The sequence below is a fragment of the Ursus maritimus genome, unplaced genomic scaffold (assembly GCF_017311325.1).
Source record: "Ursus maritimus isolate PB19 unplaced genomic scaffold, ASM1731132v1 scaffold_21, whole genome shotgun sequence".
NCBI lineage: Eukaryota > Metazoa > Chordata > Mammalia > Carnivora > Ursidae > Ursus > Ursus maritimus.
The window spans coordinates 26,732,147-26,757,142 of NW_024424564.1; the positions used below are offsets into that span (position 1 = coordinate 26,732,147).

Sequence of the window (24,996 nt, forward strand, 5' to 3'; positions counted from 1 at the left end):
TTTGTTTCTCATAAAGGTTAGTCTAAACTTTCCTTAGGAATTTTCCATTAGTGTTTCAAAATTCAAAATATTGTAAGATAAGCATCATTTTAAAATTATAAAAAAGCAATTTTTTGATTGGCAATCCTTAGAATGTTAATGTAATTCTACTACCTAAAGCCAGCAAAACATTTATCTTTGACATGTCTAGGACATGTTCCTTTGGTAACAAGACACTTCCACCTGCAAGTTCATTGTTGATGGAGATGATGTTTAGAGCAGAAGAACATCAGCAAAGACATGGATTCAAATCCTAATTCCATCACTGACATGATATAACCTTGAACCAATTATGTAACCTCTGTGAGCCTCAGTCTTCTCTTGTGGATAGCATTTCTTTGGGTTTTTGAAACGATTAAATAAGACAGTGTTATGTAAAGCACCCACAAGATGCCTGGTACATGACAGATCATGACATGACTACCACAGTTATTTAATCATTATTACTAATCCTTTAGATGTTGGAGTCAAAACTAAAAGTTGTACTAATAGTGAGGTTCACATTCCATGTATGTTCTGCTTCCCAGTGGATTAAAGATCAGCACAGGAAGAGGATAAAGAGGTTGTGAAATTGCCCCTGGGCTTGGAGTTGGAGCAGCTCTCCCAAAGCACGCAGGCCCATCTTGACCTAGTGTAAAAGTAAGGCTGAATTGTTTGGGTAATGGGTGAATGTTAACCTAAACAGCAGAGTTTCAAAAGTCAACTAGAGCTTCAGTAATAAATTCGAGACAGTTTTAGAAAACATCCACGTTTACTCATGCACAGAGAAGCCCAACTCTGAATCTCTACTCTGCCACTGACCAGCCCTGCGGTCTCTGAAAAGTCACTTCATCTTTCTCTGCTTTACCTTCCTCACCTCCAAGATGGGCCTAATCACAGAACCTACTTCCCAGGCTTGTTGACGACCAAAAGGACTTCTAGATGGAAAGCACTTGGCGTAGTATGGGACAAACAGCACACCCCATCAATGCTTCCATGGTTATTATCATTGCTGTCATTCCAACCACACTTAGCACAAGCATCCCCAAACTCGAAGCAGGGTGGTTCAAGCCAAAACCCAGGGCCCCATCCTTGATTCTTCCTGTTCCCCTATTTCCACATCCAGGCTGTTACGTCCTGTTAGTTCCACCAGCAAAATAAATCTTTTTTTTTTAATTCTTTTTTTTTTTTTTATAGATCTTATTTATTCATTCGACAGAGATAGAGACAGCCAGCGAGAGAGGGAACACAAGCAGGGGGAGTGGGAGAGGAAGAAGCAGCCTCATAGGGGAGGAGCCTGATGTGGGGCTCGATCCCATAACGCTGGGATCACGCCCTGAGCCGAAGGCAGACGCTTAACTGCTGTGCCACCCAGGCGCCCCCACCAGCAAAATAAATCTTGCCACTTTCACCTTTCTCCCATGTCCTCCTGTACTGCTACAGTACAAGTTCCACTCCTGCCCAGAAGGCTTTCAAGGGCCCCTAAATAGCCTCCTTTGCTTTCACGCTTGCTACTCAACAATAGTGTGGTCCTCTGGGAATAAAGAACAGCTCTCGCTGCCCACTTAAAATCTCCGGATACCTTTCTATTCCATTTACAACAACACGCAAGCTGCTGAACAAGGCCTACCAGGCCCTATTTAACGTAAACTTGCCTACCTCCGTGCTCATATCTGAGCACGCGGCCCTCTCTCCCCACCAGACTCACAACAGCCACACCAGCCTCCTTTTTTGTCCCTGAGACACCTGAAATGTATTCCTGCCATAAGCCCTTTGCACTCGCTGCTGTGAGCTTTCTCCTCTTGGGCTCTGCAAACGCAAGCCCTTCTCATCATTTAGGATTCACTGTGAACACCACCTGCTCAGAGAAACCTTCCCAGGTGACCTGTCTTAAGTAGCCCCAAACATTCTCATATCACAGTTTTGTTTCCACTGAAGCACTTTTCATCAGAAATTATCTTCATCACCCAGTTAGTGGACTCTTTGATCATCTGTCCCTACTGACAAGAATGTCAATGGTGTGAGGATGAGAATTGTATTATTCTTGTTCTTCACGTTTGTTCCAGTACCTTGAGCCGCACCTCACTCACAGGGTACGCTCCTTCACATCTGTGCATTGCATGCGGTGCAAATTGCCACTGAAGTACCCACGACGTTCGAATCCTCTCTGGGACAGACCATGATGGTTACAGGCCAAACTCGGGCTTAGGAACTGGGGCACAGATGAGGTCTGGATAATGTAGGCTTCAATTCTCAGCAGATGGTGTCCACATTCACACAACAGAATCACAACGTCACCCACCAGTTTTGCTTATAATTCGTCTCCCACACTTGATTTGGAGCACCATAGGCCGGTACTTCTCAGTGCCTTGTTGTTTTGTTCAGAGTGGGTAAAACGGTGCTGAGTACAGAGAAGCCTCTCATAAATATTTTTTAAATGAACGAATACAGGATAAACAGCAGAGTTTTACTCATCAGTTGGCCATAAACACCGTCGCACTTCTCCCTCTAGGGTCCAATAACTGCTAAATCCTAATGACAAGTGTGAGTAATGTTGCAACTTTTTCTTGATTATTCAAAATGGGACATTAGCTAAAGGCTTTTTGGTTTGAACTTTGAGCCATTTTCTCTATGCCTTGACTTCTCTAGCTCCGTGAAAACGGTAACTTAGGACATAAAACCAAGGGTAGACTGTAAGCTCTATGAAGCACAGAAACAAGGTAATTTTTGCTATTATATTTCTAGCCTCTAGCACAGTGCCTTGTAGTAAATACTAAATAAATCTTTTAAAAAAATTTGAGAGAGAGGGAGAGCGCCCACGCGAAGCGGGGGAGGGGAGAGGGAGAGAATCACCAGCAGACTCCTTGCTGAGTGCAAAGCCCAATGATGCAGGCTAAATAAACAATTTTTAATGAACAACTAGTAGAAAAAATGCCTTTCCCAGCAGATGTGGCCAATGTATGATAATAAGCCAAAGTGCTGACCTGCCTGTAAAATCCCCAGAATCCCCCCTCTAAAGGAACTAGATAAACTCAATTTTGGAATTACTTTCCCTTATTGACCCAACAGGTATTAAAACAAAAACCACCACCACAACAAAAAAAACCCCACAGATCTGGAATGTAGGCATTTTCCCATATCAAGTTCAATGGAAATCTCTGAGAATTCTACAACTCTGCACTTAATTTAGAATTCAGAATACAGCAACTATAAATTTCTTCCTGTCTCCCCAATGAGTTGCAATCCATCAAAATTTCTAAAGCAGCCAATTAAAAAAAAAATTATTCATGGGGATTCTGTGCTGGGAACACAGGCAGAGAATAGGATTTCACTTGGGAGAAGACATGTTCAGAAGTGATGACATTAGGTTAAGCTTTTAAATGCTAATCTTATCTCTTCCCAAAGCATTGGTTGACTTATCTAGCTGTCATCCCTACTAGAGCAGGCAAAAGAAGTTCATAGAACTGATTTTTTTTTTTTTTTGTCATCCAGATCCATTCCTAGTTTGACTAAAGAATAAAAATGTTACCTTTCTTCAGAGTAACTGAGGCATACTGTTACTGCTCCCCTCTCACATGACTTGGATGCAAGAAACAGGAAGTTGCATGCCAGACTACTCAACAGCTGACTCAAAATGATACTCTCTGCCCCCCAAAATAGGCTTTAGTTATGCCTATTAGTGTGAAAATGGAATAAGTGGTAAGCTCTTTTATTCCAGTTTTTTACCATGATGTTCATGAAATTATACTTAGTATTTTCCATAATAACCACTATGTAGGAGACTCCAAATTCAGTACAGAAAGATGTTCAAAAGAAATTAAAAAGAAGACCTTTTCCAATGTATCGAGATGTAAGTATTAGCATCACAGATTTTTAAAAATTTAAAAGGGTTCTGAGTTAATCTTCAAAGTAAGTGTAAACTATTTTGTGTTCTAAAATTCTCCCTCAGGTTGGACTTGGAAGCTTACTTGGTAATATTCCCTGGTTTAAAAAAAAAAAAAAAGAATATGAAAAATGTACTTTAAACCCTCAAGTTCTTACTCTAAATAATGCTGGGAGGAAAAAAAAGGAACTTTCTTCTTGGGTCAGGAAAGAGGGTGAGTGGGTAGCCATTACAAGATAATCTCTTGGGGTTCTTTTCAAAGCAGCTGCTTTCCTGGGGAATCAAAAGAGGATGGGGGAATAAATGTAAACAGGGGGACTGCTTGGGCAGCACAGAGCCTCTCTCACCGTAGTGGGGAAATGGGGATGTACATCCTCAGAAAGTGAAGAGAGGCCTGTGTGAGCAGTGCATCCGGCTAAGTGAAATTTAAAAGATATGCTTCAGCTGCTGTGCGATTTAAGTGCCAAATCCGCAGAGATAATTTTGCACATCTACTTCACTGTTTAATTTTTTGTATGTTATCTCTCATTTAGTGTACTTTTGGGAGCTTTGCTTTGCAAATTAGGGCAGGAGGTGGACTTTGCTCTTTGTGATACAGTAATTACTTAAAATCTGAGAAGTTTTTATATGTTCCAGAAACGTAAACTTCTTTGTTCTATACCCCAAACTGAGCTTACCTGATTAAAAAGAAAGAGAAAGAAAAAGGAAAGAAAACAGACCGTGCTACAAGGTTGCCTAACTTTAAAAACTTCAGAACTTGGAAAATGTGGCATCAAAAGAGTTTTAGGAAGCTTTTAAAGTACACTAAATATTGCTACCCCAGCACTGCTCAAAAGCTGTATTACTGCTCTGGGTCATGAACATGGTGGATTCTCATCACAGAAGAAATGTGAAGACATCACTTCTTACTAATCCTTCTCCAACCTTCCTCCACATGTAAATAGATCTTTGATCTGAAGTACTGAAACATCATTTTTTGCTAAATCCCTTAACCACACCTGTCTTAAATTCTTAAATACTCAAACTGAACCATCTAAAACTTCTATTGTCATATTTATCTTTGCTCACTTTCTTAGATAAAGATTATACACATCAGTGTCTGAATCTATAGGACACCCCGCCCTTGTCTACTGCACTGGCTGTTCACTAGCACAGACCATGAAAAGAAGATCTAAAAGGAAGCATCTTGAATGCGGGTAAGCTGTGGAGGAAGAAGAATCAGTTTACTCCATTTACAACAGTCTTATTCATTATTATTATATAACAAGAAAAACGCCCTATCTAGGCAATATAAGAAGATGACAAACACTGGTACGAAGCAAGGGCTTAGGAGCAAACAGACCAGGTCTGAAGACTGACTAGATATTACGATGTGGAGTAACTTCTTCAACCTCCCCAAGCTCAAATTCTTCTTCTGCAAAGAGGAATAGCCACACTACCACTCTCATAGATGGAGAAACTTGGGGGAGATAAAGTGTGTATTTTCTTCATCAGCAACAGTATTAGGTCTAACATCTTTTCTGGCTCTTAAACCTTCTATACATCTTGAATTAGCAGACACTCACTGGCACCTGGCATTCAACCTACGGTATTATTTTCTTAAAGATGGCCAGCAACTTGCCCACCCTCTGTTTTTTGTTTTTTGTGTTTGTGTTGTTGTTTTTTTTTTTAATCCATGGTCTCCATGCTCTTCTAACAAACCTAAGTGGCCCATTTCTCTCTCCAAACAGAATTATGTTTGAACAATGTATGTTTGAACAGGCCAGCGCTGCAAGTACATTTTGTGTATTTCTTATGGACATCAATGCATAACAGTAATGTTCTAAAGTTCTTCCTACCTTCTGAATCACTCTCCTTATATCAACCAAAGTCACACATCAATGCAGGTCAGCAGGCATTAAGTTGATAAATACCCAGATTCACTCTTAGAATATTGAGAGGTGTTCAGAATGCTACATCTGATCACACTTTGGTTCAGAAAATCTTACCAAGATTTTGGTGCTGAGCCACTACCTGGAGATACCAATATGAGGCAATTCAGCCAGGTAGACAGGTAAGAAGATAATTTCAGTCAGTGTTTTCATACTATATGATTTTATTTACTTTTTTTTAAAGATTATTTATTTGAGACAGAGAGAAGGAGAGTACGAGTTGGGGTGTGGGCAGAGGGACAAATGGACACCCCGCCAAGCAGGGAGCCTGATGTGGGGCTCAATGCAGGACCCTGAGATCATGATCTGAGCCAAAGGCAGATGCTTAACCAACAGAGCCACCCAGATGCCCAGTTTGATTTTTTTTAAAGATTTATTTATTTTAGAGAGAGAAGAGCAAGCATGTGAGTTGGGGGGATGGGCAAAGGGAGAGAGAGAGAGAAAATTTTAAGCAGACTCCCTGCTATGCATAGAGCAGGACGTGGGGTTCAATCTCATGACTCTGAGATCATGACCTGAGCCAAAAACAAGAGTTGGACACTCAACCAACTGAGCCACACAGGCGCCCTGAAATTTTTTTTTTTTAATGCTATGGAAGTACAGGGTAAGATCACTAAACACAGGGGAAGTGGGAGTGAAGAATAAGGGCACACAAACATCACAGAGGGCTTCTGAGAAGAGAGAACATCTCAGCTAGACAACCGGAAGATGGAGGAAAAAGGGGCCACAGGGCCTTCAAGACCAAGTGCAGTGTGGTGGGTACATCACTGTACCACTGTACGTTATTAGATGACACTGCAATAAAATGTACCACTCAGAGCAGTGGAAACAAGCAACAACCAAATCAGAGAACCCTGTAGAGTGTGTTGAGGGTTTATAATGAAAAGTCAGGGGAGGATTTTAATCAAGGTAGTTACATAGTGAGACTTCCTCTAATCACTCTAGATTGTGTGCATTAGAACCTTTGAAATGACAAAAATCACCGTTTGGTTGGATAATGAAATGGACACCCTTGGAGGGACTAAAATGCCAGTGCCACATAGTTGAGTTCAGGCCACGATCTTCAGTGTTAGAACATTCTTATTCTGATGTTCCTGCAGAATCCCTCAAATGCCAGGACACACATTTTCAGGGAAAGATGCAAAACTAAGCTCCCTTGGACTCCAGCTCTCCTTCTAAATCACTTACAAAAATAATATAGGTCAGTGTTTCCATCCCATTCTCCTTTGAGTTTGAAAATAATGGACTTTATATATATCAGCATTGAAAATAAATTTTGCTCCTTGGTTTCACAGTCTTGGTTCAAGTTTTCATGTTAGATCTACTCTGAACTGAACCTAAAATTACTTCACACATTTCTCGATTGGTAATTTAATCACAGAGGTAGCGATGATGTAAGATTCAGTCAAGAAACCTCTAGAAACGGCCTTAAGATTATACAATATCAGAAAGCAGGAGCTGTTTTCAGTCTTTCGCAAGTGCTTTGAACAAGTCAGCATTCCATCAAAAGGAACATAACAGTTTCATGTTCTGTCAAAGAATGTAAGGCTTGTTTACCTGAAGTAATGGACTGATAAAAGTAACTTGCATCTGTCTTGAGTGACACAAAACTTACTGGAAGATTAACCTGGACAATCAAGCCCTTATTCTTGAAACACAATTACCTATAATGAAATAAAACCTGAATTCATACTAAAAACACTCCCAAACTGTTGATTGTGACACACTTACTAAATTCAACACACGCCACAAAAAAAAAAAAAAAAAAAAGGTTTTGAATGTAAAAATGCATTTTGCTTGAAAGCAACTAGCATTTACCTGGGTATTTGGCATGGTACTGGCCCTTTGCATGTACTGGCTCATTTAATCCTCACAACCACCTAAGGAATTAGACACTATTATAAACTTCATTTTACACATGAGAAAATCAGAATGTTACAAGAATTAAGTGACTCAAAGTCATCCAGTCTGAAAAAGGGACTCTAGATCCAGGAGTCTCCAAAGCTATCAATACACACTATCCATAAAGTTGTTTCTGGCTTATTCTGGAAGACATTAATAAACACAAAGCTTTTAAGGATTTGGAAAGCTTGAATTTTTAATCACTCAAGGCTTAGAATAATAATATGACCCTAGGCCCCTGAGCAGAACAGCACAGTCTACAGAGCGTTGTTCTAATGATTACCTCTCTCTCATACACATGAGCTTGCGAGGTAGTCAAGACCTATGTCAGCATCCTTAGTTACGAAGGAGGATGCTGACCCTGACCCAGACCCCTTACTAATCTCAGTTTACCATTACACAATCCTATTTCCTATAATCACCCATACTCTCTGCTTTTCAATGACAACAGGTTTTTAAATGATTACAGCCACCACACAAATGGAACAAACCAAAACAGTACATAGTCTGATGTATACTGGTCTTTTGCTGTTAAAATACAGCCCAAGAGATTACGAATACCACCTATCAAACATCAGTTCTAGGTCAACCAACTTCATGTATTATCCCATTTAATCTTTGTATTCTTCCAACTGCATACTATTACCCTTATTACCCCATTATACATATGAGAACACCAAGGCCTAGAGAAAGAATGTTAATAACATGCACACAGTCTTGGTGAATAACAGAGCTAGGACTTGGGCCTCCTTCTAACCCCAAAGTCTGTATTCCTTCAAGTGTCTTTGAGGCCGACGAGTCAAGCACTTTTGCACAAACATATAATTTTCTGCTTAAGAGTATAGTAGGAAAATGTGTTAAGCCTGAAAATTATTTATAATAGTATAATTCTGCGAGTGACAATCACAAAGCAGGTACACAACATACTATTTCTAAGTTAAAAAAGGAACGGGATAAACAAGGAAAGGATGGGGATTGGAGGGAGGAAAAGGGTGGCGAGAGGCAGGAAGGAAGGAAATCTGCTAAGAATTATTATTTTACGGAAGAGGAAATTCCAGGTAAGAAAAGGTGAAGCAAAGTTAAATAATTTGCCGCAGATTCCTCAGCAAGCTAGAATCAAAAGCCAGAGGGAAAGCCTAAGAGTCCTGACACAAAAGCCCTTTCTATTTTCCCTTGACAAGTGGCTATATTTCTGCTGATGCTAGACAGGACTTCTCCTTCCAGATAGGGAAAAGTAGGAGATCACTCACCAATTCATGGAGAGGACTTATGTTCTGTCCCTCCAGTTCCAGGTGTAGCACAGAGATTAGGAATGCAGATCTGGTTCCAGACCACCTGATTCATAAAGCAGCTCTACCTCGTATTAACTCTGTGACCTTGGGCACAGGATAGAAAGTAGTAACTTTGCTCCTAGGTAAACTATCTTGCGATTATAATTATGCACATTTAGCTCTTTTTCCACTTTTGTTAAAGTAGGGAATGGAAACAATCAAATTATTCAGGACTAAAGTGAATCTGAAGCCTGACTTATCCGGATGAATGGCTTCAACTTTCCCTCTCATGCCGAGGGTGGAGACTTTGCAATTAAGAGAAGTCACTGATATTGATAAACTTACCATTTGTTTAATGCTCGTGATAATAGCAAACGTTTTATTTAGTATTTCCAATGTGCCAGCCACTGGACTAAGGGCTTTTTGTGGATTATTTCACTTAATCTTCATAACCGCCTTTGAGAAAGGCACTATTGGTCTCCCTGTTCAGCAGATGGGGGAAACTGAGGCTTGGGATTACATGCTTAGTCAACCAAAGCAGGCCATCTAACTTGTGTCCGTTTGGTTCATCACACCTCTGTTCTGTTGTCTCCTTCACCTACTCTCAAATGATTCCTTCTAGCTATAAGTTACATAGTGATACTGCTCATAAGGGTACTCTGACAGTCATTTGTTTATACAATCAATACATCAACGTAGAAAATGATTTTTACTGCTCATGCACTTGGACTGAGCTGACAAGGAATTACAAAGCAAAGGTCACAACTTAAATGGCTGGTAGTTTTAAAAGCCAGACATAAGCATCAGGACATTATTATTAAATAGTTTTCTAATATGATCACAGCCACTTAAAATTGTCTTCAAAAATAGCATGAAAGGGAGTCAGAGCAAATTGATTAAAGTAATCTCTGATGCATCATTTTTTTCCCCAAGAAGTTTTTTTGAAACACAATTTAGAAATATTTTAAAATCTGCCCTCTGCCAAAAACAGTATCATTTTCTTTGAAAGACACCAAGGATTTGGCAGTAATTCTTCATTCCATAAAGTAAAAGGCACTTTTGGAGTCTCTAAGGGGCCTCCCTCACAACAGATGAGGCATGCATTTGATGGCTAAGGAGACAGGGGTGGAAGAGGCTGGTGACCAAGCCCAGGCTCCCTGACTTGTGGGAGTCTGGTTGCCCATCACAACCATTTACACTCCTGGGTGGTGCGGAGGAGGTGGTGGTGGTCAGAATCACCAGTCCCTCCGGCAGAGACTCAGCTTTGCCTGCTCTCAGTCTTGCCCGTATAAAGACATCATCTACACACACTCACAAGCTCAAGCCTTTCAGATCACATAGATATGTACATTTATACTTAAATATGGGTGCATTCTATTATAGTGTTAGGAGGAATCTAGTCTTTAGAATTAGACAGGCTTGGTTTGAAAACCAAGCTCTTCCACTTACTTGCATTTTTTTTTTTCTTTTAATCTTGGGCAAATTTTCTTAATCTCTTTGAACTTCAGTTTCCTTATTTGTTTTAAAAAAAATCAATATCTCCTTCTTAACATTTTCTTTCTTTCTTTTCTTTTCCCTAGAATCAAAGGAGATATACCTGTACAGTTTGTGGCACGGTGCCTCATCCATGGTGAGAAGCCAAATATTAACTTATTAACTAGTCATATCATTTCTTTATTCAATAAGCTGTTTTTTTTCTTGTTAAACAGCTTGTCTTTTGGCCTATTTTGTGTAACTGTTTCCTTTCTCAGAAAGGGAAGAAAGGTAAAGGAGATCAAATTGGGTGAAAATTTTGTTTAATTTACTAAGAGTGCTTATGAGTGTTTTAAAAAAGTAGATAATATATAAATAAGGCAGTTAAGGCATTAATCTCTAAGGATTATTTTAATTCACTTATTCAGCATGCAAGTCTTAGAGCCAAAGGCAGGTATTGCTAATAATGAATTTATTTCTTACAGCATGTGGATTTGCTATAATGCTCCATGATTTACTATTCTAGCAGAGAATGGAATGATTGTTTACTAAGTGCAAGTCACTGTGCCGTTAGACACTATCCTACTTAATCATCACATCAATACTATAATAGGTAGTTATTTCTGTACACATTTTAAAGATCAGGAAAGTAAAGTTCAGAGAGAAACACTACAAGTCATACAGATAGTAAGTGGCAGAACAAATAATGTATGTGATCTAGAACTCAATGCAATGTTTTCTATTTTCTTGCATGGTCTCCCATTTGGGGGGTTAGTAAATGATATTGCATATTCACTGAAATTTAATGCTGTAAGTGGTGAACCAATTAGCCCTTTTTTTTTTTTAAAGATTTTATTTATTTATTTGACAGAGATAGAGACAGCCAGCGAGAGAGGGAACACAAGCAGGGGGAGTGGGAGAGGAAGAAGCAGGCTCATAGAGGAGGAGCCTGATGTGGAGCTCGATCCCACAACGCCGGGATCACGCCCCGAGCCGAAGGCAGACGCTTAACTGCTGTGCCACCCAGGCGCCCCCCAATTAGCCCTTCTAATCAACCAAACATGTTTGTATAAGAGACACAGTACGGTAGTTAAAATTTGCCTTCTGTTGGGGGGGGGGGAAGCTTCTTAAAAATATATCAGCACCTAACAACCTTAATCAGGTATCGATTCATTCCACAACAGTTGATATGTATTTACTAAGCATCTAGTATAAGCCACTCTGCAAGGCAGCTAGAATCATGAAATTTTTGTTGTCCAAATTAATATCACTAGCAGCTGTTTTAATATCTGAATTGCTTTTCTTTTTTGATTCAATGTTCCTATAAATAGAATGTATCTTTGAGGTACAGAGTAAGCCTCATAGATACACGGTGGTTGCAGCAGCTAAACTTCTTTGGGTGTTAGTCTTGGCAATAACCACTTGGAGTTGGCAGAGGAAAGAACTTATCTTAGTTTCCTCATCTGTGAAATGGGATTTGAAAAAATAGTACCTACCTCCCAGACGAAAAGTTCTACGAATTAATTAATCTTGGAAGAGTTTTCTACTAAGTGCCATTCTGGCATGATCGTAGTATCAGGGTGATTTGATTTTATAAAACAGTGATGGAAGCTATTTAAAACAGCCACACATTTAAATGCCAAACACTTGACACAGAACCACAGTAAATTTCCCTTCTTCAAGCTGAATCCTTTGTGTGTGACATTTGTACAGAAGTACAAATAATGGTCAAATCAGTTTGGGATTTAAAAGTGTATTGAATTGTTTAGGAGTAAAAAAGATCCAAGTTTCAAATAGTGGGGGGAAGTCTACTATTTTCTTTTTTTTTTTTTTTTTTAAAGATTTTATTTATTTATTCGACAGAGATAGAGACAGCCAGCGAGAGAGGGAACACAAGCAGGGGGAGTGGGAGAGGAAAAAGCAGGCTCACAGCAGAAGAGCCTGATGTGGGGCTCGATCCCATCACGCTGGGATCACGCCCTGAGCCGAAGGCAGACGCTTAACCGCTGTGCCACCCAGGCGCCCCGGAAGTCTACTATTTTCTGAATATTGTGAAGACATAGTACTATAGTCATGGAACATTATAAACAAATATGCACTAAAATCTTAAAAAGATTTTCCTGGGCAGAGGTTAAAAAATGAAAAATTTTAAAAATTAAAAAAAATACAACACAACAAACCTGTTAAATTATTGCAAAAACAAGAATTACAGAAACCCTATTTTGTAGCCCTGTGCTTTTCTACATAGAATTTATTTCATCTAATATTAAAAACATGCTAATAACCTACTTTTCATTTTTCATGAAAAGCTCCCTTTTTATTCCTGCATTTCAGTGCCCACTTTGGACCACCTGGAGGCAGAAAGCACCAGCCACTCCCCTCTACTGTGATAATTTATCTAACAAGCAGTCAAATAACAGGTGTTCGTCCGTTCACTACTTAACGGAACACATCAGAGATGTCTGGACAGGGCCAAATAGAGCCATTTTCTCAAATCACCAGAAGATCCAAACTCAACAATCACAGGAAGTTTTAGTTGATCATCAAAAATGTAAATCCCTCATGTGTTGACTATTTCAGAAGCATTAAATTGTAGGTTGACACAGAACCCTAAATAATGATGTGTGACTGCCAAGGCTTGTTTTGCAATCCTTGGGTATTCGAGATCACATTAGAAACCATTTCATATGAAACCTTGCCATCCTTCCTCCCTCTGCCCTCATCTGAAGGTCTGCAGTAAATATAAATTTTGATAGCCATCCATATGGACAACACATCCCGGGGGGGGGGGGGGCAAGGCCTTCATAACAAAACCCACTTTCTCTGCAACACTCTTCTTGGAAAGCAAGGAATCTGTGTTTTCACAAGGCAGTTGCTTAGGAGGGCATTGAGAAAGGGACCCCAAGGAAGCAGTGGAAAACTCAGCACAAGGGGGACCCTCACAATAGAGAGCCACTATTAAATTGTCATTGCTATAGGTGAGCTGGTCACTATACCATCCAAACGTTTGCATTAGGAGAAACAAGGCAATTATGAGGAGTTTCCTTCCTGGAGTTTAGTCAAGGCACTTAAATGGAAAGGTCATCATTGGCTTCAGAGATTTTACGTCAAGGTAAAAAAGAGCCAAAAGTTCTCAGCACCCACAGGGCTTTTGTTCAGAAGATGAACTTTTGCTCTTGGAAGCGTCGACAGAGTGTGTGTATACAAGACAAATACAACGGCCCCCTCTGGGCTGTGCTCTTTCCTCCCAGGTCTGCAGGGGGAGGCACATTATGCAGAGGGTATGCCCTTTTTGCAAAGGTGAAACAGACTGAGGCTTGCTTTTTCAAGTGAGCAGGGGCGGTGGGTTTGTTCTAGCTCTTTCCTTTTACTCCCTTTTCCATGGGAGCAAGGCATTCTTTGCAAGGGGACTGCTGGATGTTTGAGCTGTTGTCTGTGCACCAGGAACAAAGAAAAGGAACCCGAACTGCTCCCATTAAGACAGCATTCTAACCCGCAGCAATGAAAGCCCCAGGGCAACAGTTACACCTGCAAAGTCAAGGGCTGAATTCCTGCATCCAGGTGGCTGGTATATAGCTACTGCTACTTGTTTAACTGTCTGGATCAGTGCCTTTTGTTTTGTTTGTCTTAGTACGTAGCTGACTTGACTCTGCGGGCATTTAGAGAAGAGCGTTACTGTCATTGTCATGACTCTATTTTCTGAGGATTCCATGGTCACTTGTCTGGTGGAGAGGTCCAACTGATCTTCAAATATTCTCAAGTCAACAAGAAAAGGGCTGTCATGGCTCCAGACTGCTAAGGAAAACCTATTGCTGGCTACTAGGTCTGCCCCAACCCTCAGCTAATGTCAGTTTCAGAGAAAAGCTAAGGAAAGAAGGCAGGAGAGAGGTGTTCCAGAGACTATTAGATCTGCAGAAAGCCAGGGCACGGAAAGACTCAGCCAAGTATCATCCATGGGAACTGTCTTTCCCCTGAAGCAAAAGGGCTGCTCCTTCTTTTTTCAGCTTCTGTGCATCCAGCTACAGACCCCTCCTCTTCACTATCTTTTCAGGATTAACTCGAGGGCGCAATTCACAGATACTACTACCACTCAGAGACTTGCCTGTGACTTGCCCATGACTTGCCTAAGACTTGCCCAAGACTACTAAGACTTAGTGATGGGCACTGGAGCCAGAGCTGCACATAGGACCCATTCTTCTGATTCTGCCTACTAATATTTCTAGTGCATGACCAAATTCTCTCCATTTTCCACTCCCGGCACACAGATGCTGAAGACTGCAGGGGCAGCAAAGAGAAGCAAATACTGGGAGGCATTCGTTACCTTTTGTAAGCTTACCTACTCTGGCTGACCTTGCCTTAGGATTCTTCCTCCCCTAAAGAATTTAAAGATTAGAAGAGAAAAAGATCCTCTTCAACTACGGATATTGCTAAAATAGGAAGTATAAATACCATTCTTATTATAGAGAATTATCAGGTAGTAGGTCAAATGGCTAAAAGTACACATCCTATACTTAAATCTCTTTCATTTCTCCCCATTGGCTGGTTCACAATCATAAAAAATGGTTATAATTTGTATTCACACCAAACCAAAGCAATGGCTACATAAGTCTCCAAATCAAAGGAAGCTTAAATGCCATGTGGTTCAAACCTTTATTTTACTAGTATCTTAGAAATAAAAAAATTTAGAACTGGAAGGAACTTAGAAATCACCTACTCCTACCTTCTCACTTTACAGTTGAGGAAACCAAGGTTGGAAGAGATTAAAATGTCCTCCCAACGTCATACAACATAGTATCTGGGCTAGTAAAAGAACTCCATCCCCTAATATCCAAGTCAATGTGGCAACCTAGAAAAATAGTAAAATGTAGCCAAAAGAGAAAGAGAGCTACATAAAGAACAGTCTTTCTTTAGATGACATACATTGTGATTTTAAAAAAAGACCCATGAGGCCTAATTATAAGAAAATCACCCACCCCCACCCATCTCCTCTTTTCTGACAGAAGGAAATAGGTAGAGATAACATAATGACAATTTTCTCAAACTTCTAACCCTTGTAAACAGTTTTTAGTATACACATACTTAAGTGAAAAAGCAAAAACATCTTGCTGCATCTATAGATTAGTAAGACTACAGTCAATGGTTTCTATGAGACGAAGTCAATACAAAATAACTCTGAAAACAGCACAGATTATAAAAGCATCCTGGCATTCCCTCAATTTGTTTTATAAACTGTTCTGACTACACAGGTGACTAACAGCAAAAAAAGAGTCTCTTGCAGCTGCTCATGATTCATGTACTGAAAAACAAAGATAAAAGATCATTCCTCAGATTTATATCCAAATGCTTTACACCCTCATTTACAAAAGGGAACATTAAGGTAATCGAGAAAAGAAAAAAAAAAATCTCACAAACTTGCATAATGAAAAAAAAAAAAAAGTTACTGCATGTTGCCTGGTAAAGACACCCTGCAGAAATGAATGCGTGTCCTCCCCCAGAAGAGCAAGTATCTTTAGTCTATAATAAACCCTCAAAATCATACCAGGGCAACTTAGAAAGCAAGAGTGTGGAAATATGGAAGTGAATCAGATACAGTAATATTTCCAGTTTCTATTTTTATTTTCAATTCTAATGCTCTTATTCGGTTTTACCTTTAAAGAAAAACTTTAAAGGATTTAACATCTCTCATACCACAAAAAGGGTTTAACATCTCTCATGCCACATAGTGCCTTTGTTTTCAGATAATCCTAGTTTGCTACGTGTTAATTACAGTCTGTAAACAGATGACAACCTATAATGGGAGGCACTGAATCCACAGATCAGATTTATAAAAACCTGGTCTCTCTGCTTTGCTGGTAAGCATCATTCAGACCCAATAGCCAGTTTTTCTCTGGCTTATAAGTTGCCGGCAAGGCAATTCTCTTCTCAGGGACAATAAATTCTGATTGTAACTACAGTAAGCCACTGTGCTGGAATAAAGACCTATATAAAATTTTGTTTAATCCTTTATAATCATATGAGAAGAATCTTTATAACTAGTTGATAATCATCATACAGAATATAAACTGGAAATCCTAAGAAGTCTAACCATTTGTCTGAGGGTCATTTGTCTTACCAGTGGTAAAACAGAAATCAGAATTTAAGTCTTCAAAAGCAAGAGCCTAGGATCTTTCCATTATAGCTTGGGTACTCCCTAGACAGGGATGGGGAAGGCACATGCAGTGGGGTTCAATGGACCATGCAAGAAACTTTCCTCCAATATTCTGACTAGCTATTTGGGTAGGGATTTTTTTTTTTTTTTTTTAACGTTATTTCTGGTGATGGAAGAATTTCAGTCACTTATCATTAGAGGAAAAAATGTGACTCACAATTGCTATCTTCAAATCGGTAGTTAGACATAAATAAAATTTAGCAATTTTAATTGGTTTGGCTCAGGCCCTCAGATTTCCATATGGTTACTTTCCTTGTTTTCTATTAAGTGTAATTGACTTAGCATTTGACTTTTAAAGTCTTGGCAGAATGTATCAATTAAAAGTATATAAATTAGAATTATTCAAAGCACACATTCCAAACTGAGTGACTTTAAGGACAAAATTTTAAAATATTCTTTTCATAAATGTTAATTTTTTCTATAAATGTGCATCATCACACAGATGACAAATTTCATAAAGAGAAAAGAGGATATTTTCTTTGGAATAACTAACAAGCATTCTATTTGTTTCTTTTTGAGAACTAATGTGTGCCTAAAATGGCCTTACTACACTGTTTGCAAGATGAATTTTTCCTGTCTTAGTATTTTTCAAACTGACAGCAGTCATGAAAACGCTCACAAACCATCTCAAAACTAAAATATAAGTACAACATCGATAAACATGGCGCCAGGCCCATTAAACTGACAGCTCTTTTCTAATTGGTCTTGCCAAATATGCTGCACAATTGTTATTTAATATACCAGTATATCAGAGCATTACATTGAAAAAAATGATTACACATTGAAATAGATGTTCTTTTTAAGCCAGAGCCACAATTCTCTTGTGAAACTGTAAAAATCACACAATATGAATAAAACACAATCAGAAACATATAAAATCTGAAAAATACAAAGCACATTCATTTCTGTAGGCTTCTGATTCCATTTATTGTTACAATTGCTCCTGAGGACTATTGCCCATGTAATTATTTTCCAAATACTGAAGCTAAATAAATGACAGAATCATTTATCAAACCCCAAGTGGTTGTTGATGGAATTTCCACACTTACTTGGCTTGAGTAAAAAGCCAGAATGCCTGGTGTCCCTGGGATTCTTGGAGAGCTTATAATTCAAGTTCAGGTTTATTATTATTATTACTGTTATTAAATTCTTATTTTGTATCTTGGGTACTGGAAACATACTGAACCATTTGCCTTATGATAGAACTTTGGTATTGATGCCATATTTATAAACGATTACTTAAACTGTTGAACATTAATAGACATTCCGCCCTGGCAAGGATAACATTTGATGTAGTAGAACAAATGACCTTACTTATTAATGTCTAATTTCCTTGTGCTATTCTCCATCCACATAGAAATTGCATGGAAAATTTCATCCTAACTTTTGGATTAGGAAATTTAACAATATGAAGGAGGATCTTACCCCCCTCCCCTATTTCCATGATTTTATTGATTTCCTACTATTTCCAAGCGTCTTCCTTTGCAGTGGCAAGAATGTGGAATTGCTAGAAGTATCCTTAAAGGAAACCTTGAAGGTCATTAGATCCCAAGCAATGAATGCCTTCATTCAACAAGGGCACTACCCTCCTTTGCCTGCAAACCCTTTAACATCAGCAAGATCCCCCAAGGGCTTGCACTTTAACTTGGTTGGAGCAGGTCACATTTCTAAAATACTTAGCGGTCTCAAATGTCCCTGGTCGGCAGCACTGAGTCACTAACGCCACAGCGTTTCAGGCTAGATCAACCTCTTTCTAGTTTTCAATTATTCCATGTAATCCGATTTACACAGCCATTTAATCAAAGTGAGAAAGGAGATTACAGAGCTCACATTTGTTTTGCAAAGCAAGGGTGCAAGGATCATCAATCCTACTGACTCTCAAAGTGACATGATAGTACATCGTCTCCCTTTGGAGTGTTGGACATTAACCTGATCTGTCTCCTGTGTTCTTGTTTAAATAAGAAGGTTTAGGCTCCCCCACCCCACCCCGCCCGCCCAGCTAGAAGGTAGCGGTTTCTCCACGGGCTCTCAGCACTATCATTCATGTGAGGAGATGCTACTATAGCAAGGAATTGGTCCCCCGCCCTTACTATTCCACAAAGCAGAAAGCTTGTACAAGTCAAATAATTACATTAAAACTTTTCTTTCGGTGCCAGTCATTCACATTTGCATTTCAACAGCACAGTGGGGTGATCCTGGGTGTGGTGTTCAATGCTTTGCCTACAAACGAACCTGCTTGCCAGAGGAACCTGTGCTCCGCTCCTCAGTCTTGGGCAGCTGCCCTCCAGACTGCACAAACCTCCTTTCTGCCAGGCGACGTCCCTTCCGCCTGCCCTTTCCACACCTGTGCGCTGCGCTCCCTTCTTCCTACTTCCTCCTGAATGTGTACATTTCCCAGGCCCACACGTCAATTTAAAATAGGATACAAAGCAGTTCATTCAGTAAAGCATTTTCAACACATGGATACCTTCATTCTAAACAGACGATTTGGACAAATGCTCAATTTCCTTTTATCCCCACCACTGCCACCCCTCGGAACTGCAGTCTCTGATAGATCCTCTTGGGGGGTGAAAGGGCAGCTTTACCCAACTCGCAGCAGATACACAGATAAATTCCTAAGGGGAGAAGTAGGGAGAGGTAAGAACTCCAATGGAGAAAGGAACTGTGGGTGGGAGTACCGTGGCAGCCCCTTCCAAACTATAAGCCAGATATTTGCTTCAAGGGGAAAAAGAACGTCTAATTGTACCCCTGGGCGGTGCTTTACTCACAGTGTTTATGTATAATGCACAATTCAGCTACACTGGGAATTACCTCAATAAGTATCATTAGAGGTGCCTATTTAAAAAGCAAAACAAAACAACAACAAACTTTTTTTCCTCTTCTGTAATGGAAGAAGGTGGATGCAATGTGGTCGTATTACCCCATCTATGGCTCTCTGGAAACTCACCCAGAGCCGCAAACCTGGCAAAGACCGCGCAGAGCCAAGTTTTCCGGGCTGGCCGGGCAGGTTCTCTCCTGTTGGCTTCACTCCCGCGGCTGCACCCGAGTCCGCACGAGCCCCGCGCCCACCTAGGGGCTGCACAAAAACCTGCGTTCGACAGTGAGCGAGCGTAGTGCGCTGGGAGCGGTTTTGTAAGCTCCCGGAATCCACGGGAAAATATCTCCCGTGCAGAGAAATGCCTTCTCCTGATAACTTAACTCTCCGGCCAAAGAGCAGATCCTTCCATTTTACAGGAACTGCGGTTCCGACTGACAGCTCCAAACTTAACGGCTGCGGCTCCAAACTTGACACCAGCTCCCTCTCATCGCTCCCACTCCTTCTGTCTGGCTCACCCGGCCAGGGCGGCTCCGACTCGCACGCCACGCCCGCCTCCCTCGCACCCTCTTGGCTCGTCCGGCGGGCACAGCCCCACAAGCCCCGGCAGCGGGTGCCGAGACAAGCCGGCCTCCCCCAGGCTCCGGGCGCGATTTTCTAGGACAGCCGGCAAGCTCCCGGCGCGCCCTACTCACTTGTGTCTTCTTCATAAGGAAAGGCAGCGCTGTGATCCAGCCCAGGCAGCGGTGTGGCGACTCCGTTTAGATGTTCTGGAGCTCCAGCATATTGCACGAGCAGCGGCTGCAGGTAGTCCACGCATTGGGTAGCCCGAGCGCAGCGCCCTCTCCACCGTCCGTGCTTCCCGCAGCGCTCCTCGTCCCGGCGCAAGGCGGCAAGTGAAGCCTGGGCCGGCGCGCAGCCAGCACTTTTATACCGGTCCCTCCCGCCTGCTCCGGACACGCCTCCTTCCCTTCCGGAGCCCCGGGGAAGCAAGACGGGGCAGGGGCACGGGGGGAGACCCGGGAGGCCGGCCAGAGCGCGGCCAATGCCCCCGAAGTTGAACAAATCAGGCCAAGCGCTTACCCTTGCCTGGCCGCCGCGAACGCACACCAGAGGGAAGCCACGAGGGCGCCGAGGGTGAAGCTTAACCTGCAGCGGCAGCTCGCGCCGCGTGCAGGGCGCAGCGAGTCCCAGCCCGGCCTCTCAGCTCCGCCAGGGTTTACCTGGCACCGCCCGGGGACAGACGCGAGCTAAGGAGAGCTGGGAGCTCCCCCTTTTTACACTGAGGCGGTTCGCTAGAGTACACTGGGTGCTTAGCAAAGAATTCACCCCACCCCGCCTTGGGGGCGGGGGGAGCTTAATTGGGATCTGTTGTTCGCCCATTGTCTTATTCCCTCTATTTTATTTTTAAGAATTACTTTAGTGAATGAATATTTATAATTTTAAAAAACTTGACTCAGGGTTAAGTATTGCTAAGGGAGATGCTATTTTCAGAATGGTTTGCTGCTGCTTCTTTAGAAATTAACATTAAAAGAGAAGCCATAGATTATTAAATGTGCAAGTCAATAACAGCAAGTGTATGAAAGTCGTACTTTTTTGTTAGAGAGATTTTCGAAATCAGAAAGATAATGCCCTAAAAACAGTGATAATAGCTAACACCAGCATGTGATGCACTTAATTACATACCAGGTGTCATGCAAAGGACTTTTGGTAGATTATTTTGTTAAATCTTTTCCTCAAACGTGTTGTAAAGGTCCTACCATTTTTATTCCCATTTTATGGATGATGAAACAGAGGCTTAGGTCAATTTTCCCAAACCACAGCTAGTAAATGGTACAGCTTAATTTGAATCCAGAGCCCTCTGGCTGTATAACCTTAAAAAAATGCTTAGAACAAGTATTTTATTACCTCTCCAAAACGCTTCTATTTTTGTTCTTATACCTGGAGACCATTAAAAAGAATTGTGTTAACTTTTTAAAAGAAAATGTTAACCAGACATAACATCAATAATTTTTTGGAACAAGAATAATGTATAAATTTAGGAATTAGGTGTATTAATGAAAGTAGGATTCCAAATTTGCATTAATTAGTTCAGCGTGCTTTTGTTAAGAAATAAATATGCCAAACTTACAACCATGAGAGCACAAGAAACTAGGTAAAATTTGAAGCTCCCTGGGTTTTCTGTGGCTGCTGTAACAAATAACCAGATATTTAATGGCTTAAAACAACGCAAGTGTATTATCTTACAATTTGGAGATCAGAGGTCCAAGATGGATTTCACCGGGCTAAGTGTTGGCAGTGCTGCATTCCTCATAGAAGCTCTAGGGGAGAATTCCTTGTCTTGCCTTTTTCAGCTTCTAGAAGCTGTCCACGTTCTTTGGCTCGTGGCCTCCTTCATCTTCAAAGTCGGTAAAGGTGAGTTGAATTCTTCTAGCATCAAACCACTCTGACATTCCCTTCTGTCTCCCTCTTCTGCTTCTAAGGGCCTTGTGGATAACCCAGGAAAATCCGCCTATTTTAGTTAGCTGATTAACAATATTAACACTATCTGCAATCTTAATTCCCCTCTGCCAGGTAAGAGCATATTCACAGGTTCTAGGGATTAGGATGTTGACATCTTTGGGGGGGGGGGTCATTATCCTGTGTACCACATCACTTAATAGCAAACAAACTTGGGGATTTGGTATGTCACTGTGCCTCCTTCCACAGTGCTTTGGTCTATGTGGCTGGAGCTCCCAACTAGAAGACTACTTCCCGATCCATAGTTATGAAAATAGATGTTTGAAAAAAAGGACCACAAGAAAGTTCACAGTATTAAACAATCGTTTTTACTTTCAATTAGAATGGTGCTGCAAAACCACGTTTAGCAGAAGTGGAAAGAAGCCTGAAAACAGAAGCAAGTATGACGGTATTAGAAAATCATTTAATTAATGACTCCTCCCGGGTAATCCCAATTTTCACCATCCCTTAGGGGTAATTTTGCTATGCCAAAATCTCCCAAACACTTGCATGCATATATATACACATACATGTGTATATATATATATATACACACACACATACACACACACATATACATATATATAATGTATATAATGCATAAAGGATCTACACTCCTGAAATGTATTACTATACTCTAATAGAAAAGGAAATGGGTATGAGAAATGTTTTTTTCAGATTCTGCTGCTGGCTCTATGACCTTGCCTCAAATCCTTTCAGATTCTGCTGCAGGCTCTATGACCTTGCCTCAAAACATGGGTATAGCAGTGTGACATGCATAGCTGCAAAGGTTCCCAGGATGATTTTAGGTGGTGTACAGATTAATATTTTTGTTTATTTTATCAAATGAGTATGAATTAAAATGTATATATATTTAAATGTATACATCTATAATATGCATATATATCACATCAAACAGATGATTCCAAGTTGTTTCTTGGAAAAAAAATGTAAACGGTCAATTTAAAGACAGTTTAATGTATAATACTGAAGAAGTAAAAACTAGTACTAAGGGAAGATGTATATGACAAAAATCATGAAGTTGGTAAAATTACAAAAATTGGCAAACATCAATCTAACCATACTAATTTTATGAAACTAATAGGAAGGAGGGGCTAATAAATCAGGCCAGGTTTAAAGAAACCAGGAGGTGAACCTCTCAGAAATTCAGGTGAATTTCTTTTTATTCAACTAAGTCATTCATCTCAGTACTCAATATATTCATCTTCTATAGTGTACTCTCACTCTGTCACTCCCTATCTCCCTCCTTCCCTTCGTTTCCCTTCTCAGTTCTGTCTCCTCCTCCCACCTGCACAGCTCCATGGCTCTAGCTACATTTAAATCATCACTGACTTTCTTATCCATAACTATCTCTTTTGTTTCCTTCATATTCTGCAGCGCAGTTTTGCTGTATAATCATGTTATTTGAAATCAAGAGAATAAAAAGCAGATATCAAAGAGATTAGAAAGAGCTAGTATGCAATTCAGAGGTTCTCCAGCAAGCTTATGGGGAGGTCAAAAGTGGGTCAGAAAGACTGAGATCTCCCTTTAAGGCAGGCCTTTGGAGGAGACACAGGCCAGTATCCAGTCCCTTAGCAGAAGGAAACCAGGAGCTACTTAAAAGTGAACAAGTGTCACGGCTATGCCCCAAGTGGATAGGAGACATGGGGAATGTTTTCTTCCAGAAATATAGGGTTCAGGGAGTTCAACATTTGGTACATTTGGAAGAAAGTCTCTCCATGATAATCTCGTCTTTACTTGCATTCTTTCAATGCTACTTTGTCCATCATGCTGTTTTTGATTAATTGTTGGAAACAGTTTATGTTTTTCAGTGTAATATTTGTTGTTGTTAAGAGACAGGTCTAATTTAGTAAATAAGTCTTGTAAGTCTTGTCTCATGCATGTGAAACAGCTTTGTTCATGCACCATTTTGTGACTGCCCTGTGTTAGACACACGTGTTGTTTTCAATACCTTTCTTTAAAAAAACAGGCATCCCAAACTGAAACTGTTATTGTCTCACCAGGCCAGACTAGAGGGTTGCTATCCATTCCCATCTCTTGGGGAGATGAAAATGGAGGATAAGAATCACGTTTTGATTATGTAACTTCCTCTACTGAAAACTCTCTGGTGGCTTGTCATTTGCTCTTGAGATAAAGAAATAAATACCTTAGCAAAGGCTTCACAGATTCCAGGGTCTGGCCTTTGCTGCCTCTCCAAAGTCAATTACTTTTGTGCTCTCCTGCTCAGACAAGGGCCTTCTTTCTGTTCCTCATAATTCCTTCCCTTTTCAGAGCCTCTGCATATCTCCTTCCTTTCCTTACACCACTTTGCTTAACACTTTTCTCTTTGCCTAGTAAATATCTTCTCATCCTCATTAGATCTCAATTCAATATTCTCTATATTCTCTTCCTTAGGCAGGCTTTCTTTAGCTCTGATTCAGTGAACTCCCTTCTTAATATAAACTCAAGTATGAATTCCTTCTCTTGTGTAGCACTTATAAAGCAGCTGCAGTTTAGCATTTGTCTGGGTGATTATTTGATTAAAGTCACTGACTATGACTGTCCTCACTCATTATTTTATCTTCAGTGTCAAGTCCAGTGAGCAGAACATAGTGAATCTCTTAATACTGTTCTAATTAAGTTACTGATGCCAGACATGAGGCAGGGATTATGCTAGGCCCTTAGTTTATACTATATCACTAACTTCTCACAACAATCATGTAAGGGAGATAATTTTTCTATTTGATATATAAGGATACTGAGAACCAACAAGATAAAGTAGTTTCTTAAAGGTCCTTCATACAGTAAGTAGAAAAAACATTGCTCTAATCCAAGCATATGGACTATGGTGAGCATTTATTATCGGCCCAGCACACTTTCCTATTCTTCTTCTCTGTTATCAGCACCCCCACTTCTTTCCAGTAGAATTCACAGTGGATTCCATGTCTTTCATGAGGGATTGGAATTGGCAAGGCTCTGTTCTCCCCCCTTCCCCC

General features: G+C 40.5%; 1 protein-coding gene and 1 long non-coding RNA gene across 2 annotated transcripts in view; one reads left to right on the forward strand and one right to left on the reverse strand.

Moving 5' to 3' along the window:
• KITLG (KIT ligand) overlaps positions 1-14,190 on the reverse strand; it is a 75,507-nt gene extending 61,317 nt beyond the window's left edge. Inside the window, 1 exon segment of the mRNA XM_040637810.1 lies at positions 13,972-14,190. Coding sequence (XP_040493744.1) covers positions 13,972-14,190 — 219 coding nt within the window.
• A 5,953-nt stretch (positions 14,191-20,143) lies between these two features.
• Positions 20,144-22,410, forward strand: LOC121104349. The gene is made up of 3 exons (XR_005836635.1): positions 20,144-20,308; positions 21,856-21,916; positions 22,344-22,410. It is a non-coding gene; the product is annotated as an uncharacterized LOC121104349 (long non-coding RNA).
• Positions 22,411-24,996: the final 2,586 nt, after the last annotated feature.